The sequence below is a fragment of the Ammodytes marinus genome, assembly GCF_949987685.1.
Source record: "Ammodytes marinus genome assembly, chromosome: 22".
Taxonomy (NCBI): domain Eukaryota; kingdom Metazoa; phylum Chordata; class Actinopteri; order Uranoscopiformes; family Ammodytidae; genus Ammodytes; species Ammodytes marinus.
Window position 1 is genome coordinate 8,576,590 of NC_137226.1, and position 15,401 is coordinate 8,591,990.

Here is a 15,401-nt window from a genome sequence, read left to right on the forward strand (position 1 = left end):
AGGTATGTGTTTATTAGCGATTTTTCAAAATGCTGGCAGGCGGATTGTGTAACCTTCCAATGGAGCCTAGTCCATGGTTTTAGCTTGATATTTATGACAGAAACATAAGCATGTTATCAGTCTTCTCATCTCATTAAACACATTGTCCTTTCTGCAGCACTGTTCATATCATCTTTCAGAGCTAAAACTTTTGCTAAAAGTATAGTCTGGAGGCCGCATGTCGGTTTCTCATTAATGAGCATTGCTGAGTGGCCAATTTAATGATAATGCACTACAGCAGAACATCACAGCATCAGCTCGTTTGCAAGCCAAAAAGGATCTTTGTCCTAATAAATGTCTCACTGTTGTAGACATACCGTCTCAGGTTCTATGTGCTGTATGCACCCTTTCTCAAGTGATCCATGCTACTGTGTTGACGTAATTCTCGTTTGTACCATTACATTAAATAGTATGTGCGTAGATACAGCCTTAAGGTTGTAGAACTGGGCTTTGGACCAGGAGATTGTTGGCTTTATTCCTAAAATAAGCAGCAAAATCTGAGCAGGCTAGTTGAATAAATCGAAATGCTGCCATCAAAAAGCCTCTGAGAGATGCTCTTTTAACACACACACACACACACACACGCTACTTGGTTACCAGAGGACTGTGGTTTTAATGGTCAGATCTTAGATGGAAATGTATCTGAATGTGAGTTAAGCAGATTGCTGTAGGAAACCACAGCAAGCATTCTGAGCAAACACTCTGTGTAAATGAAGGTTGAATAAAAGTTAATTATCCAATTTTCTATACTATATACTTGACAGGAGTGCAATGCTATGTCGCTGTGTTGTGGAATGATGTTTCCCCGCCAAGTGTGTTTTCGTGTGTTTAAGTCATTATTTTGCAAAGTGGATCTGACACGATGGAATAGGTGTGAGATGGTGCCTATATGCAGGCTAAGACCAGGGATTAAGGAGAGAGATATTTCTTTCAGGGCACTTCTCCAATCAGTGTAAAGGTCAGCCCTAATAAACTGGGCTTTGGTTAACACAAATATTTGAACACTTTATTTTGTTTTAACAAGATATTACCTTAAGAGGTGGAGATATACATTGACGAGAAAAGGGGATGTTTCCATTCAACTGTTATTAGCGCAGAACACTAATTACTGTGGCTGTGCTTTGTACATTTACCACGTAATGTATGCTTTAGTCCTTGATTTCTGCATGAAATGTTTTTATGTAAAACCAAATGTAGAAATATTAACAGTTCATATACAGAACAAAAGTAACCTATATGGTTAAAGTACATGTGTGATTTAAGAAAAAAAATTGTGTGGAAAAACGTGCACAAATGCAGGCACTCAATAGCATGAAGAACACAGGGGAGTCTTGGATTGGCAGCAATGCTTGATAGGATCATGTTTCTATAGTATATTACTGACCTATATAGGAAGCCCTCAAATGTTCCTCCTTGTTTCTAAATGGGGGAAAAAGTCCCAAAAATGTTCATGACAAACACACATTACAGATCACTGCCGAGATACACAGCCACATGCCATAGAACCGCTGCTATGCTGAGTTCAAGTGTTGGCCGTCTCCTATACGCTCACAAAATATTATATATAGTAGTCTTGCTCCATCAGATGTTTCTGCCTGACAGTGAATTCAGCCAATAGGTGCTGCTAATGTGAATCACAGGCCTGAGTCACGGGTGCTAAAGCAAACCACAACAGTCAGGTTGTCATGGTCCGCAATGCTAAGGGCAGATCAGGCTGCCACCCATATCCTTTGTGACAACCCACACCCCCCTCTCTAGACTCCTTTTTCTGTCAACGTCTTCCCTCTCTGTCCTCCTCCATTCCACATTCACATGTTATCCGTCTCTGTGCTTGTTACTCACTTCACGGCTCTTCTACATTTGTGTATTTCCTGATTTGACACCACACTATTTAATTGTTAATGAATGACAAGAGGCAGTTTGTGGCCAGGATATCGTCTCTGTATCTCACAATAAGGATGAAAGGCATTTCTTTAGATGGGGAAAACAAGTTACTCCACTTATTTTTGGAGGTGGTGAAACCATTTCCTGTGGGAAAATGAGGCAACTTGCCTTTTCTACTCCAATCAGAGACTCACCCGTCAGTGCAGTGAAGTGTGTTTGCTGCATGTCAATACAACAGCCTGTGCTAACTAGATGAGGCTGGTGCCAGAATGTATGTGTTTTCCGAGTGTCTGTTTGCCTGTCTGTCCTTGCCTCTCTGTCTCAGCAGGGTTTTAGAGCTGGCACACACACACACACACACACACACACACACACACACACACACACACACACACACACACACACACACACACACACACACACACACACACACACACACACACACACACACACACACACACACACACACACACACACACACACACACACACACACACACACACACACACACACACACACACACACACACACACACACACACACACACACACACACACAAACACACACACACACACACACACACACACACACACACGATATCTTGGCTCTTGTCAGTCCCCTTCTGGGCACAAAGGCCCTGTGGCTAAAACGCGGCCCTTGCTAAGCATGCAAACACTAGTAAATTAGAAAGGGGGATAATTGGAAATGATTCTGTAGTGGAGCTGGAGGGCAAAGAATGAGAAGGAAGAGAAGAGGCCGTTTGCAGCGCCTGAGGATCATGATCATTTATGAAAAAACAATGAGAAAACACTAGTTAGGTTGAACAAGGTCCAGCACCATGGTAAATATGGCCAACAAAATCATAATTGTTGAGCCTGTGTTTGCAGTCACATAATACTGTATGTGCAGAACATTTCTGTTAAAGCTCACATATTATGCACTTTGCAATTTTATATGGTCTAAGTAGTCCCTAATACTTATTTTTTTAAATGTTTGCTGAAAAACCCGTTCAGATCATTTATTGTAGCAAGCCTCTATACCCTGATGTTCCTCTGGTCTCCGGATGACCTATATTGGTGCGATCTGGCTAGCCCCTCCCACCGTCTCTGCCGGGCTTTCTTTATATGGGCTCTCCCACCGTCTCTGCCGTGCTCTCGCGATACTAGAGGGACACGGCGTGACTTCGGCCGGTAAACACCCGGCCGAAGCGAAGCCATACTTCCATCGGATCTCGGAGCTGTGGACCAATAAGAAATGGGGGGTGGGGTTATCAGACTTTTTTTTTTTTTTTAGACAACTGCACGGTGGACTTTACTAATGTGGGGGGGGGGGAAGCATCGGAAGCATGGACATATAAAGAAAATATGGGGATGTGGCTGTGCCGGCTGTGACGACATAGCCGGCGAGAATTCTGACTGGAGTAAATTGGGGGGAGGGGTGGGGGTTTCAGAAAGGGGGAGAGTGAGAAAAGGAGAGATTGTTATTTTTTTTTATATTTTGGTAGTCTCTAGGCACACCGTGGCCCCATGGATATGTTAGAACACATTTAAAAAGTGCATTTAGCATAATATGGGACCTTTAATTTACCGGCATCCCACTGCCAACTAACAGACAGACGGACCAAACACACACACACACAAAACACCTTAATGTCTATAAATAACATCCATTTCAAGCCTTCCATGGTGGCCATGGGACGGGGGGTGGGGGACTCTGTGGGTTGCCTGGTGCAGCAGAAAGACCCTTTTAAAAAGGAAAATATGAAAGAGGGAACACAAAAGAGACGAGAGAGAGTGAGAGAGAGAGAGAGCTGCCCTGCAGCAGCGTGTGTTCTCCTCTTTGTGGCTCTGACTATTTTTGTCCACTTTAGCCTCCAGGGCAAGGGATGGCAAAGCTGTGAGGCAAGTGGACTGGACCGGTCCAGAATACAGACTAACCTGGGTTACATAAGAAAGGTAATCAAACTACAGCAAGTGTATCACAGGTCATGTAAAGAGGTCATGTAAAGAGGAGAACAAACTACACCAGCTGATATTTGAAATGGGCCTTGTGTGTGTGTTGACGTGTCGTGTGTGTGACGGTCGGATGATACCAAGGGCTATTGCTGTTTTCTCCAAGCACATGTGTGTATCGTATGACCGCGGAGCAAGCCTTTATCTGCCAGACTCAGGAGGGTTCCTGCTGTCGGTGGGCTTTGTTATTCTGTGGGCACCACCACAGAATTACAATGAGGGGAGGAGGACACAGGAAACACGTAGGGTCTTCACTGTCTTCACTGACATAAGGATGAGGAGCACATAGGTCTACCACCAACAACATGCATGAACAAACACACTTAGGGAGCCACATGAACGTAATGTTATAGTGACTATATTGTGGGCTAAAGATATATATCTTTATTTACGTTTTAATTAAAGCTGTGGTGGAGGATTTGGGGAGAAAATGGCAGTTGGGATAGAGATTTGAATCCAAACACCTCAACCGCTCCACTTGTTCTCTTTGATCCCTCCCCTATGGTCCCTCCCGCTCTACACACCAACAAAGTCGTGCCAAAGTGAATGGACAGTCCCAACAGCCATTTAGAACAGAGAATCGGAGCCTCGCTCTGATTGGTCAAAGTGTCAGCTCATGTTAACCAATCAGAAATCATATACCCCAGCTTTAAAGGTGCAATGTGTAACTTTAGGTCTGTCAAAGATGTGAACATTTTCTAAGGTATATTCTTATAACTGAATAAACAAACTTCCCTTGCAGGAAAATTAGATCCCTGGAACACTGAATTTAGGAAGCTACCTGAAAAGTTACTGTTTCACTGTTACTGGTACAGCAGCAGGGCCTACAGTTCTGTTTACCAACACATTATTGTCTTATGTTTGGTTCCAGGTGCCTCAAAATAATGTGAACTTAAAAGTATAGAATTATTCAATACTAAGAATTACATGCAAAGTAAATATAGGGATGGAATAGATCCAATCCAATATTGCTATCGGGTGTGATATGGCTGCATTCCACTTATCGGATATCGTACTAACAACTCCGAACCACGTAGATAAAAGGTGAGTAAACCTTGCATCAAACATCATTATGATTGACACATGTTTCAGTATATAATATCAGTACAAAATGTACACTGATGTATTATATTGATTACACATAAAAAAAATTACAAATTTGGTATGGTTACGTTGTTGCGTTCATTCTTCACCGTATCACTGTATCTTGGATTGGATCTTAAGCTCCAGGCTTTTAAATGAACCATGGATTGTTGTGTGAGCTTAAAATAGGAAATTAATCAGCTGAAATCAAGCCTCAATATTCCACAGAGCTTGGTGAGAAAAAAGTGAAATGTATTGGGACTCGGGATGCAGCTTGCAGCCTCCTCTCTTAGCTCGGATTCTTTGATTCGTGCTTGTTAAGAAAAGCGGCGCCTCTCCCATATTACGTTAGACTTTCTCCGACAAGCACGCTCATTACTGATAAGGGCAACATGACATGGAGCCTGAGCTATGGTAACAACACTGAGCAGCACTAGACGCAGACACGCATTTGCAGACTTTCCCCCACATCAAAAAGGGAGCAATGGTGAGGAAAGCGAAGGGATGGCATCACTTAGGGAGAGTCTGACAACTCACAGAACAACAATGTGTTTAAGAAGAGGATAAGCACACACACACACAAAAAAAACAGTGGTATTAAGTGAATCTCCTCTAGGCCTTATGAAGGCAGGAAAAGATGAAAGGATCCAGAGTAAAAAGGCATAAAACAGTGGGAAATGATATAGGGATCTGAGAAAAGGTGACAAAAAAAGGGAAAAGTTTAGAAAAGGATGTAGGACTGTGAGGGAAAGAGAGGAATAAAGAAAGAGCATGGAGGTGAGTCATCATGAGACACCTGAGTCTCTGATCAAGCCTAGATAGAATTAACAGGCTTCGTGCTGCCCTTTAAAATCCTCTTCAAGAACACAGATTATGTCTACACTCGGCAAGCAGACGCCTTGACAAATACGGTACGCATGCACTCTCAACCTTCGCTATTTCAATGGATAGACATACACAAATTTAGCTTAATGGAAACACAGATCTTAGAGACGAAAAGTCATTCGTACAAGTACAATTTACTCAATGGTGTCAACGGCTAATACAACGTACTTTTCAGCTCCCACACACACACACTCTGACCCACTCTCATGCGTCAGCAAAGGAACCCCTACTGAATGGCAACATTATGGCAGTGAATGACACAGAGGCAAGGCAAGGTACGTAGGGGGTGAATGACTCAACCAAGGTATTGTGCTGTATATGTGCATGTATGTGTAGTCTTTTATAGCTATATTCCACATTAAGATGTAACATTCATTTGAGTTACAGTAGTTTGAAGCCTTTATTTATTTTTGTATCAGTTCACTGTTATTGTATTTAGTACTAGATGAGTCGAATATGATTCAGCCTTCTTGGACTTCTAGCTACATCGTTCTTAAAAAACAAAACTGAGCTGACAGTTTTGGCTTCAAAGACAAGAAGTTGCTGAACGGACTAATCTATATCCAATTAGCGCATCAGTGGCTTGGCTGCCCATCTCTCCAGCATAATTACATTTTTCCCATGCTTGGCCTCAGTTAAGTGATTGCGCAGCTCAGCTCCTCATTATCCCAGCAAGCAGGTGCAATTAAGACCAGAAGAAAAGGACAAGAATCCGAAAAACGGTGTAGTGTACTTTCATAGTGCCATCACAGCTGGAAACAAATGGCAGCCACCTTGTTTTGGAATGCTGCTATAGCAATGGAGCAGGGGAACATCTCATGCATTGCTGTTTTGCATAGCAACAAACACATTCTCCAATCTGAAGTGTCACGCCAAGATAACAATATCAGCTTACCATCACCTCTAAATCTCTCCTACAGTTAAATTACGTTTGTACTAAAAGTCTATGTATACATCCAACAATTGTTTGAGTGGCAGTTACTATGTACTCCATAAACACATACAGTGTGTTATCCAAGCAAAGAAGTTTTTCTTATGAAAATTGAGCATTTCCTATACATGTACACTATATGGGACAGCTCACTTCCCAGCTTCCTGTTACACAAGGGTTCTAGAAATACACAGCAGATTACTAAACACACTTACAGTTCACTTCCGGCTAACAAAGTAGCTAACACGTTAAGCCTGGATAGAGTTGCTGGTCAACAAACACGTGATTGTGCCCTGGATCGTGTGACCATGGCAGGAGGATACGATCAAGCATTGTACAGTAAGTGACCTATGGCTTAAGTTAAGTTAACAATGCATGGTTTATCATTTTCATTAAATGTGTAAAAAGGTGTACTGTAGATTATGATGGCATGAAGACAATAACTAAGACACTTCACATGGAATATTAAGCGGATGTAGCATATGTGAATATGTTTTGCCTGCACACATAGAAACTACTCAACCGTAAGCAATATAGACCTACAATATACTGATTGTACACCATAGAGAGCCATCTGTTCATTGGAAGGCTTCACAGTCTTGTGACATTCCTTCATATGAGACAAAACAAAATGGCAGCACCAATAAGCCAGTCACTACACCTTCGGGAGATGATGAAGCCAAAAGTGTCGAGTTTCCAAGTCATCGTTCAAGCTAAGACAATGAATTGACACACACACACACACACACACACACACACACACACACACACACACACACACACACACACACACACACACACACACACACACACACACACACACACACACACACACACACACACACACACACACACACACACACACACACACACACACACACACACACACACACACACACACACACACACACACACACACACACACACACACACACACACACACACACACACACACACACACACACACACACACACAATAATGCGATAAAATAATATTCTTCAATAGGAAGACATTCCAATACAAGCATACACACACTACTGTACACGCACATGCAGAGCATTCAGTTTCAGAGTCAAGTGTCAATTGTTTGAAGTGCTTCTTGGTGATGAGATAACCATTTGAAAAAAACCTAATTTGTCTTCACATGTGTAGCTGCCCTCTACCAAAGAAAGCTTGATGTTAATGAGACCGGCATTTTTAAACTTTGACATTATTGACCACATCCATTTATTCTGTGGTAAAACATTTGCAGATGATATTAAACCGTCTATTTGGGGTAAACTAATGTACTTAGTACAAGTATTAACCTTTCATCTACTTTGCTGAATGCTAGAGGGGGAAAACTCTGCCGATGGTACCTTTACAGTGACCTAATTCAATGAAACATCTAGAGTATGTTTGTGTTCTATTTATGAACGACACACTGCATAAATTACTAACATGTGCAGTGTGTTGAAAGCACGGGAAGCCGCGGGGCTAAAAACAGCTGTAGTTTTGATAAGGTTTCTTACCTCTCCTAAATGGGGAGTAGGGTTAAATCCACACAGATTGCACACTTGCTTCTTGCACTCGGTACAAAGGCAGTAGTTGGGCGTGTCTGCTGTTCCAACGTTGAGCTCCACGTTACATAGAGGGCAGCTTTCCTTGGTTGTCGCGGTGGCTGGGGCGGGTGTAGGTTCGGCTGCTGGGGCCTTCTCTTCCTGCTCCACAGAAAGGGTTCTGGGGGGTTTCTTGGACACCGGAGTGTCTGGAGCAGAGTCTGAATCAGGGGGAGACCCCGGAGCAGAGAAGGGCGAGTCGGGTGGTGAACCAGGGCCAGAGTCCACAGGGGAACCTGGTCTAGAGTCCGCCGGCGACCCTGGTGGAGACTCCGCTGCCTTCTCTTCCTCCCCAGTGACAATATTGGTGGCAGAACTCAAGAGCGACGATCCAAAGCTGAACATCTGAGAGGCGGCGGCGGGAGGTTTCGCCGATTCCGTCAACCCTCCGAAACCACCGAACAACTTCCCGGCCTTCGACTCCTCCTGCTTCGGTGCGGCCTGCGCTGGAGGCTTGGACGAATCCATCAAACCACCAAACCCGCCAAACAGTCCCGCGGCGGCTTGTGAAGCAGCCGCAGGAGGTTTGGCCGCGTCCGTCAAGCCTCCGAGACTCATACCGCCAAACCCCCCGAAAAAGCTGGACTCCTGTTTGGCTTTAGCTGGAGACTGCTGGGGAGTGGATTTCTGCTGAATGGGGCGTCCCGTTTTGGGGTCAATTTTAGGGGATCCTCCCACTGAGGAACCAGGTGAGGCAGGACCTGGGGATTTTTGCCTGGGTGTGGTTGGTGGCGTTAACCCTTGGTCGGTGGTGCTCTGCTGTTTAATCAACAGCTTGCCGGGCTTGCCAGGTGGCTGTCTCTGGGGTGACGGTGGGGCCGAGCCTTGTTTGGGTTTTGACATACCGGGAGGATCCATACCTCCCATGGCACGCTGCATCTGGCAGTTCAGACACAGCCACTCTTTACCCTGTGCATGAAACAAAAGACGGGTTAGGATTGAGTGGCACACATTTCCACACTGTTATGGGCACAGACATGAATAACATGAGTAATTACAGTATTTTTACACATGTGAGCATAACCAATTAAAACCCTTAAACTAACAATTCTATTTATGTTTAGCATAAAACAGAGACATGTCTATTAATTAGTGTTTCAAATGACGTTGAATCCTGTTTTCCCCAGACAAATTGGTTCTTATAAATTGAGAGAATTCAAATCTGGCAACATTAACATAGACATTAATTAGTTGTAAAAGGGCACTGGGTATTTATATGAAGACAATATTGACAATTTAGCATATTGAATGTGTCTTTCTAATTAAATTAGAATTTAAAAAAAAACTGTTACTATGACTACTATTCTTTTTTTCAATTTTTTCAGAAAAATCAGTCTGTAAGTCAGAGGAATATTTTCAATGGAATATTAGAAGAAAGGCAAATACTATTTATGCATCAGTGCTGTTTGTTCTTTCTTGAGTACTATGTATGACCATCATAAAAAGGGACATTTTATTGTCTTTGTTGTGAATATAGTGTACCTCCACACCTGTTCCCAAAAAAAGCCTGGCAGGCAGTGGCTACACACACAGTGGTCTTTGTTTAGTGTACAGGTTATCTCCTTGGTTTCCACTCTGTGCAAACCACAGTGTTTAAATGGGCCAATGTTGACAATTTGATTACTATCTAGAATAGAACAATGTGTGTATTTTGTTATGTGTAATGGTACTTCTTGCAAATATGAAGTAAATTCAACTAACCTAAAAGGTGTACTACTTGTAATAATTCACTTCAATACCATTACATTTGTAGAGATGTCCTTTGGAAATAAACATTTAAATCGACCTTCTGATCTGATCATTCTGCCAAAGCAATGACCCTAACATTAATCTGCATAGGAACAAATCCCAAAAGGAAGCTAAAGCAGAAGGAACCAGTCATTCTGCTGTGCTGTAATCATGGCCCACAAGCATTTACCGTCCAAGTGTGACGGAGTGCCCTCACTGGCTGGCACAGTGACTTCCTGTGGCCATGACATGAGTCACCTTGATCAACAACCCCTGGGTCCATATGGTCCCTCTGTTTCTCAAATCATGTGCCCCTCTTATGAGATGCACTCCCTTTGCCAGGCTCACAGAACAGAACAGCAATATGCTATATGCTACTAACAGGCCAGTGCTGAAATATACAGTAAAAATACAGTCCTAGCTTGGAACATTTCATTGTTTTTAGCTATTTAAAACATGCCAATCTTCAATAATTACCATAGTTTCCAATTCAGTTTGACCATGTTTGAGAATATCCTTTCCCTTTATTAAAAAAGCATTAATATAAAAATTGAAAAATAAATAAATTTTAAGTCTGAATACTAGAAAAATGTAAACCTGAAGGTTTACATTTTTGCAGTGTAATGTGGATTGACTGACAGGATCATTTTGATATTTCACACACAGACAACTGAATAATGTGTGATGTTTGACATAGCGTGCCTTGTGCATTTTCAGATTGATGCCAGTATACCTGCCAGCCAACTGGAATTTAGTTTGAGCATTGGATATTTATCATTTGAAAACCGACAGCCCGTAAACAAACTATTCAGCCGTTGTAAATCATTACAGAAGATTATAAATTGCAATCAAGAATTGATAAACAGCAGAGGAAAATAAGTAAAACAAAAAAATAGATAATAAAGTAATCATTCTTACCGCCGAGTCTGGGGGGCTGAATCCACAGAGGCTGCAGACCTGGTTCTTACACTCGGTGCAGTTACTGTAATTAGGAGGATCCTTGGACCCAACGTTGAGCTGGGTGGTTTTACACAGTGGACAGAGTCCACCTCCAGGCTTTCCAGCTCCCTGCTGACCAGGAGGCCCTCCACTCTTAGCTGGCTCTCCAGGATGAGCCCCAGGACCTGGTGGCCCTTGCTGTTTGGGTCCAGGCTTCCCAGGTCCTTGCTGAGGTGGTCCACCTTGTTGCTGAGGAGGGCCACCCTGTTTTGGACCTTGACCTGGGGGTCCTTGACCTGGAGGTCCTTGACCTGGTTTTGGGGCCTGTTGCCCTGGGGGTCCTTGGCCAGGAGGACCCTGACCTTGCCTTGGTCCCTGCCCAGGGGGACCCTGACCTTGCCTTGGTCCCTGCCCAGGTGGAGCTTGGCCTGGAGGACCCTGACCTCCTTTGGGACCCTGGCCTGGGGGTCCTTGGCCAGGGGGACCTTGGCCTCCTTTGGGTCCCTGCCCAGGGGGTCCCTGGCCTGGTGGTCCCTGGCCTTGTCTGGGTCCCTGCCCAGGGGGTCCCTGGCCTGGTGGACCCTGAGCTTGTCTGGGTCCCTGCCCAGGAGGACCTTGGCCAGGGGGACCTTGGCCAGGAGGACCTTGGCCGGGAGGACCTTGGCCAGGAGGACCTTGGCCAGGGGGACCCCGACCTGGTGGACCTTGACCTTGTCTGGGTCCCTGCCCAGGGGGTCCTTGCCCTGGCTTTGGCCCCTGTCCAGGAGGGCCCTGACCCTGTTTCTGAGGTCCTCCCTGTTGTGGTCCTTTTGGGCCTGGCTTCTGCTGAGGGCCCTTGCCATCTCCCTCCTCCTCAAACAGTCCAAACGTGGGCATGTTGACAGAATCCCCCATGTTGGTTATGGAGGAGGAGACAGAGGAAGTCATGGATGACATAGCACTGAGGGGGTTGCCCCCGCTGAGGAAGCTGGAGCCAAACATGCCGGATGACTTGGTCTCTGGGTCTTTAGGCTCCTGCCGGAATCTGGATTCAAAAAGGCTGAGGGATGAGGGGCTGCGGCCCGGTGTGGGCCTACCAGGTGGACCCTGGTTGAAGGCGTCTACAGTGCGGCTCTTACTGAGACCTGTAGGGCCCTTGGAGGCCCCTACCTGTTGGGAACGCTGTTGGGCATCAGATACTGATGGTCTGGAAAAGAGAAGAAATAACATAGGTAGGTTAATTTTAGGTAGCACAGCCGTTTTTGCTATTGTTCATTTTTGTTAACTTCTCTAAAATCTTATCATCCTGTTTTTACACACAAACTTTCAGACCCAGTGCCAAAATAAACCGATTTCAAAACCATGAAGACTATGACATAAAGCTCTTTTGGCTAAATTGTTGAGTTGGAAGACTCAAATCAAAACCAACGCTGAAATAAAACAAACATTACATTGACTTTACCAACCATCTTGTCCATCATGATAATAAGAAAACCAATAAATGGGATTTCCAACTCAAACAATAATAATATTTGGTAACTCCTCTGCCACTGCTGCGGCATCGTTGTGCTAATAATATGAGACCGTAGCACTAGCTCTTTGTGATCTCAGGCCCTTTCAACACGTCACTGAACACAAAACATGTAGCCAGCAGCCCTCGGGAAAAGCAGAACGCTGGAAAGTGAACACCGCTGAATGACATGGAGTGTAGATCATTGAGATAGAGTGGGGGGTGCTCGGCGCCATGGGGGTAAGCTGAGACATCTTTGTTAGGTCTGGCTGACATGCCACATACACAACCTACACACACAGCCAGGCACGAGCGTGAAAGTCAACGTTAGATCCTTAAAGGCATCAGTGGACTAAAGGGCTGATTGGATGATGATGTGAGTCTGTACGCAACAACGTACAGACGTACTGGTTTTCCTGGGGTTGCTGTTTGAAAGTCCCTGCTGCTTCTGCCAATACGTTTGAGATTAATCACATTCGCAGGCCATAAAGTTTAATGCTGTAATTAATAGAGCAACTCATTTTCTTTTCTTCTCCCCCACCACTGAGTAATACATGACTTAACAGGATAAGAGCCCAGCAAACACTATAAATTGCAGTATTGCAATGCCTGCTGTTTGTCAATCTACTGCAGAGTGGCTTTTCAGCACCACGGACAGCGACTCAGGCCGGAGATGACAGCAGCAGAACCTGATATAAGACTTTTACATGAAAACAGAGGAACATCAGAAAGCAGCAGGATGGAAGTCTATGAGTGATGACATTAACACTGCTGTGCTATTTATAGTCATATTAATATTGATGCACCCCTCCCCCCATCTCCAGCTCAGATATAAATAACAATTATCCCCCAAACGGAGCCAATTAGTATTACAGCACACCACCAAGCCACTTATTAATATCCAATATTGAGGAAATGTATCACGATTATATAAATGATATTCATAATCTAAGGCGTAATGGAACTGGCAGCATATTGTTTTCATTGGCAGCTTTCCTGCATCCCCCTACACAACACAGCAAATTCCACACACAACCGATTAAAATCCAATTTAGCCGAATGCACAAGTGTAATTGGCAATATTAGAGAGCGGACACACAGCTGGCAAAGGTGACGAATGCGTGTTTTGGTGGGTGTTTGAGGCGTCGTTCAGATGAAAAAAAAAGAAAGAAAAAAAGCACACTGGGCACGACAGATTCTCTTACCCAGCAGGCATTTCGAAAATTTCGCACAAATACTGGAGGTGTGTCTCTTACGCTCTGATCTCACACACACAGAGAGGCAAACAATTCACCAATTCTGACTCATTTCTGACATTACACCTTAGAAAATCTATATTGCGATCGATTATATCCATGTAAAAAAACGACAGCTGATACACAACGTTCTACGCTGCACCCTTATCAATTGAACGTGCCAGACAACATTGGGCTATTTTTCTGTCATGCAGATTATCAGATCCAAATGATAATATTAATGATAATCCACTACAGTGAGCTCGAAGAATGGCATCGTTTCTTAGTGCGGCTGGGAGGATTACAAATGGGCGTGAACTGCCTCCTTAGAGCATCTTTCCCAATGATGCTTCTCACAACCACAACACATCCACTGGCTCATTCCTCTCTTACGCATCATTGCCTGGTCGCAGTGGGTATTTCGAGAACATAGAAAAAGCTATTCTCTTTTATTTATTTTTTATTTTAAAGAAACCCTGCCTTCGTGCAGCTGCTGCGCCTGCGGGCTGCCTGCCTTGCGCCCTTGACATCGCCGCGGCGAGCTGGCTCCTCTGCTCCTCGCTGAGTTCACTCAGGTTGACCGGAGTCCCATCGGAGACCCGGACGAAGCCACCCTTGCCGTCAGGTGCCAGCCCCTCTGGCAGCCCACCAGACGGCGGCCCTTCGCCTCCTTCCAGGCTCGCTTCGTTCCCCATGATCGACCCCTCCCGTCCCCCGTATTGGGATCAATGCGCCGATCCGAGCCCTAGCTCTCCGCGTCTTTATGTCCAAAGTGCGCAGCGAACACGGCGTCCCTCGGTGAGTAGGTGCATCTCAAACGATGGCTATTTAGCGGTAACTTCACTTCCCTGATCCGTGTCTTTTCATTGCCATCGTTCCTTCTTGTTTTTCTGTGTCGCGCATCTCCGCAGCTGTACACCACAGTTACCACTGTCTTCCGTGAGGGGGTCTCTGTTTTACTATTGCTCACAGTCACACCAGGTGGTTTCCGGTTTTCTTTTCAAAATAAAATCATAATTTTCCTAATTAGGGCAGACAGGTGAGGTGAGTGAGGTGTATGTTTTGACTTATAGAAATTTTGCCAGTTGATTACTAACATTAAAGGATATTAATTTTGTATGTCAATTTATTTTCAGAAATGAATATTACCTATGCAAATTCGGCAATATCCAATTTATTACGCATATGGGCTTGGATTGGCATCTCTTTAAAAATGTATATGTTTGACTTTAAACATTTGATATTTAAGCTTACAGTGTTTTTCATGTTATGTATAAAAAATAATATATAAAACGATGTATTTTCCTGCAGTGTCTCGCCTTAACCGGCTTAAAAAAACATTACACATTTTGACATTCAAATATCAAACAGGCTACTTATCAAATATATTAGGCCACGTTCGTCATGTACCAAATAAGTGGAAAGAGGGGCAAGGCTTCATGTTATCCCTAACATTTCAAAGCTTTTATATTGAAACCAAACTTGCTTTACTTCCCTTACTCTTCATGCAACACTGGTTATCTTGACACAGATTCTCAAGAAACTTCTCCACTCTCCTCCTGCTCACTACCGCGCAT

At 44.1% G+C, this 15,401-nt stretch overlaps 1 protein-coding gene across 1 annotated transcript in view; it reads right to left on the minus strand.

Moving 5' to 3' along the window:
• pcloa (piccolo presynaptic cytomatrix protein a) overlaps nt 1–14,519 on the minus strand; it is a gene marked incomplete at both ends in the record, with an annotated part of 55,009 nt that extends 40,490 nt beyond the window's left edge. The window contains 3 exons of the mRNA XM_080051047.1: nt 8,347–9,342; nt 11,080–12,286; nt 14,305–14,519. Of these exons, the coding sequence (XP_079907173.1) occupies nt 8,347–9,342; nt 11,080–12,286; nt 14,305–14,519 (2,418 nt within the window). The remainder of the gene's footprint in view (nt 1–8,346; nt 9,343–11,079; nt 12,287–14,304) is intronic.
• Nucleotides 14,520–15,401: the final 882 nt, after the last annotated feature.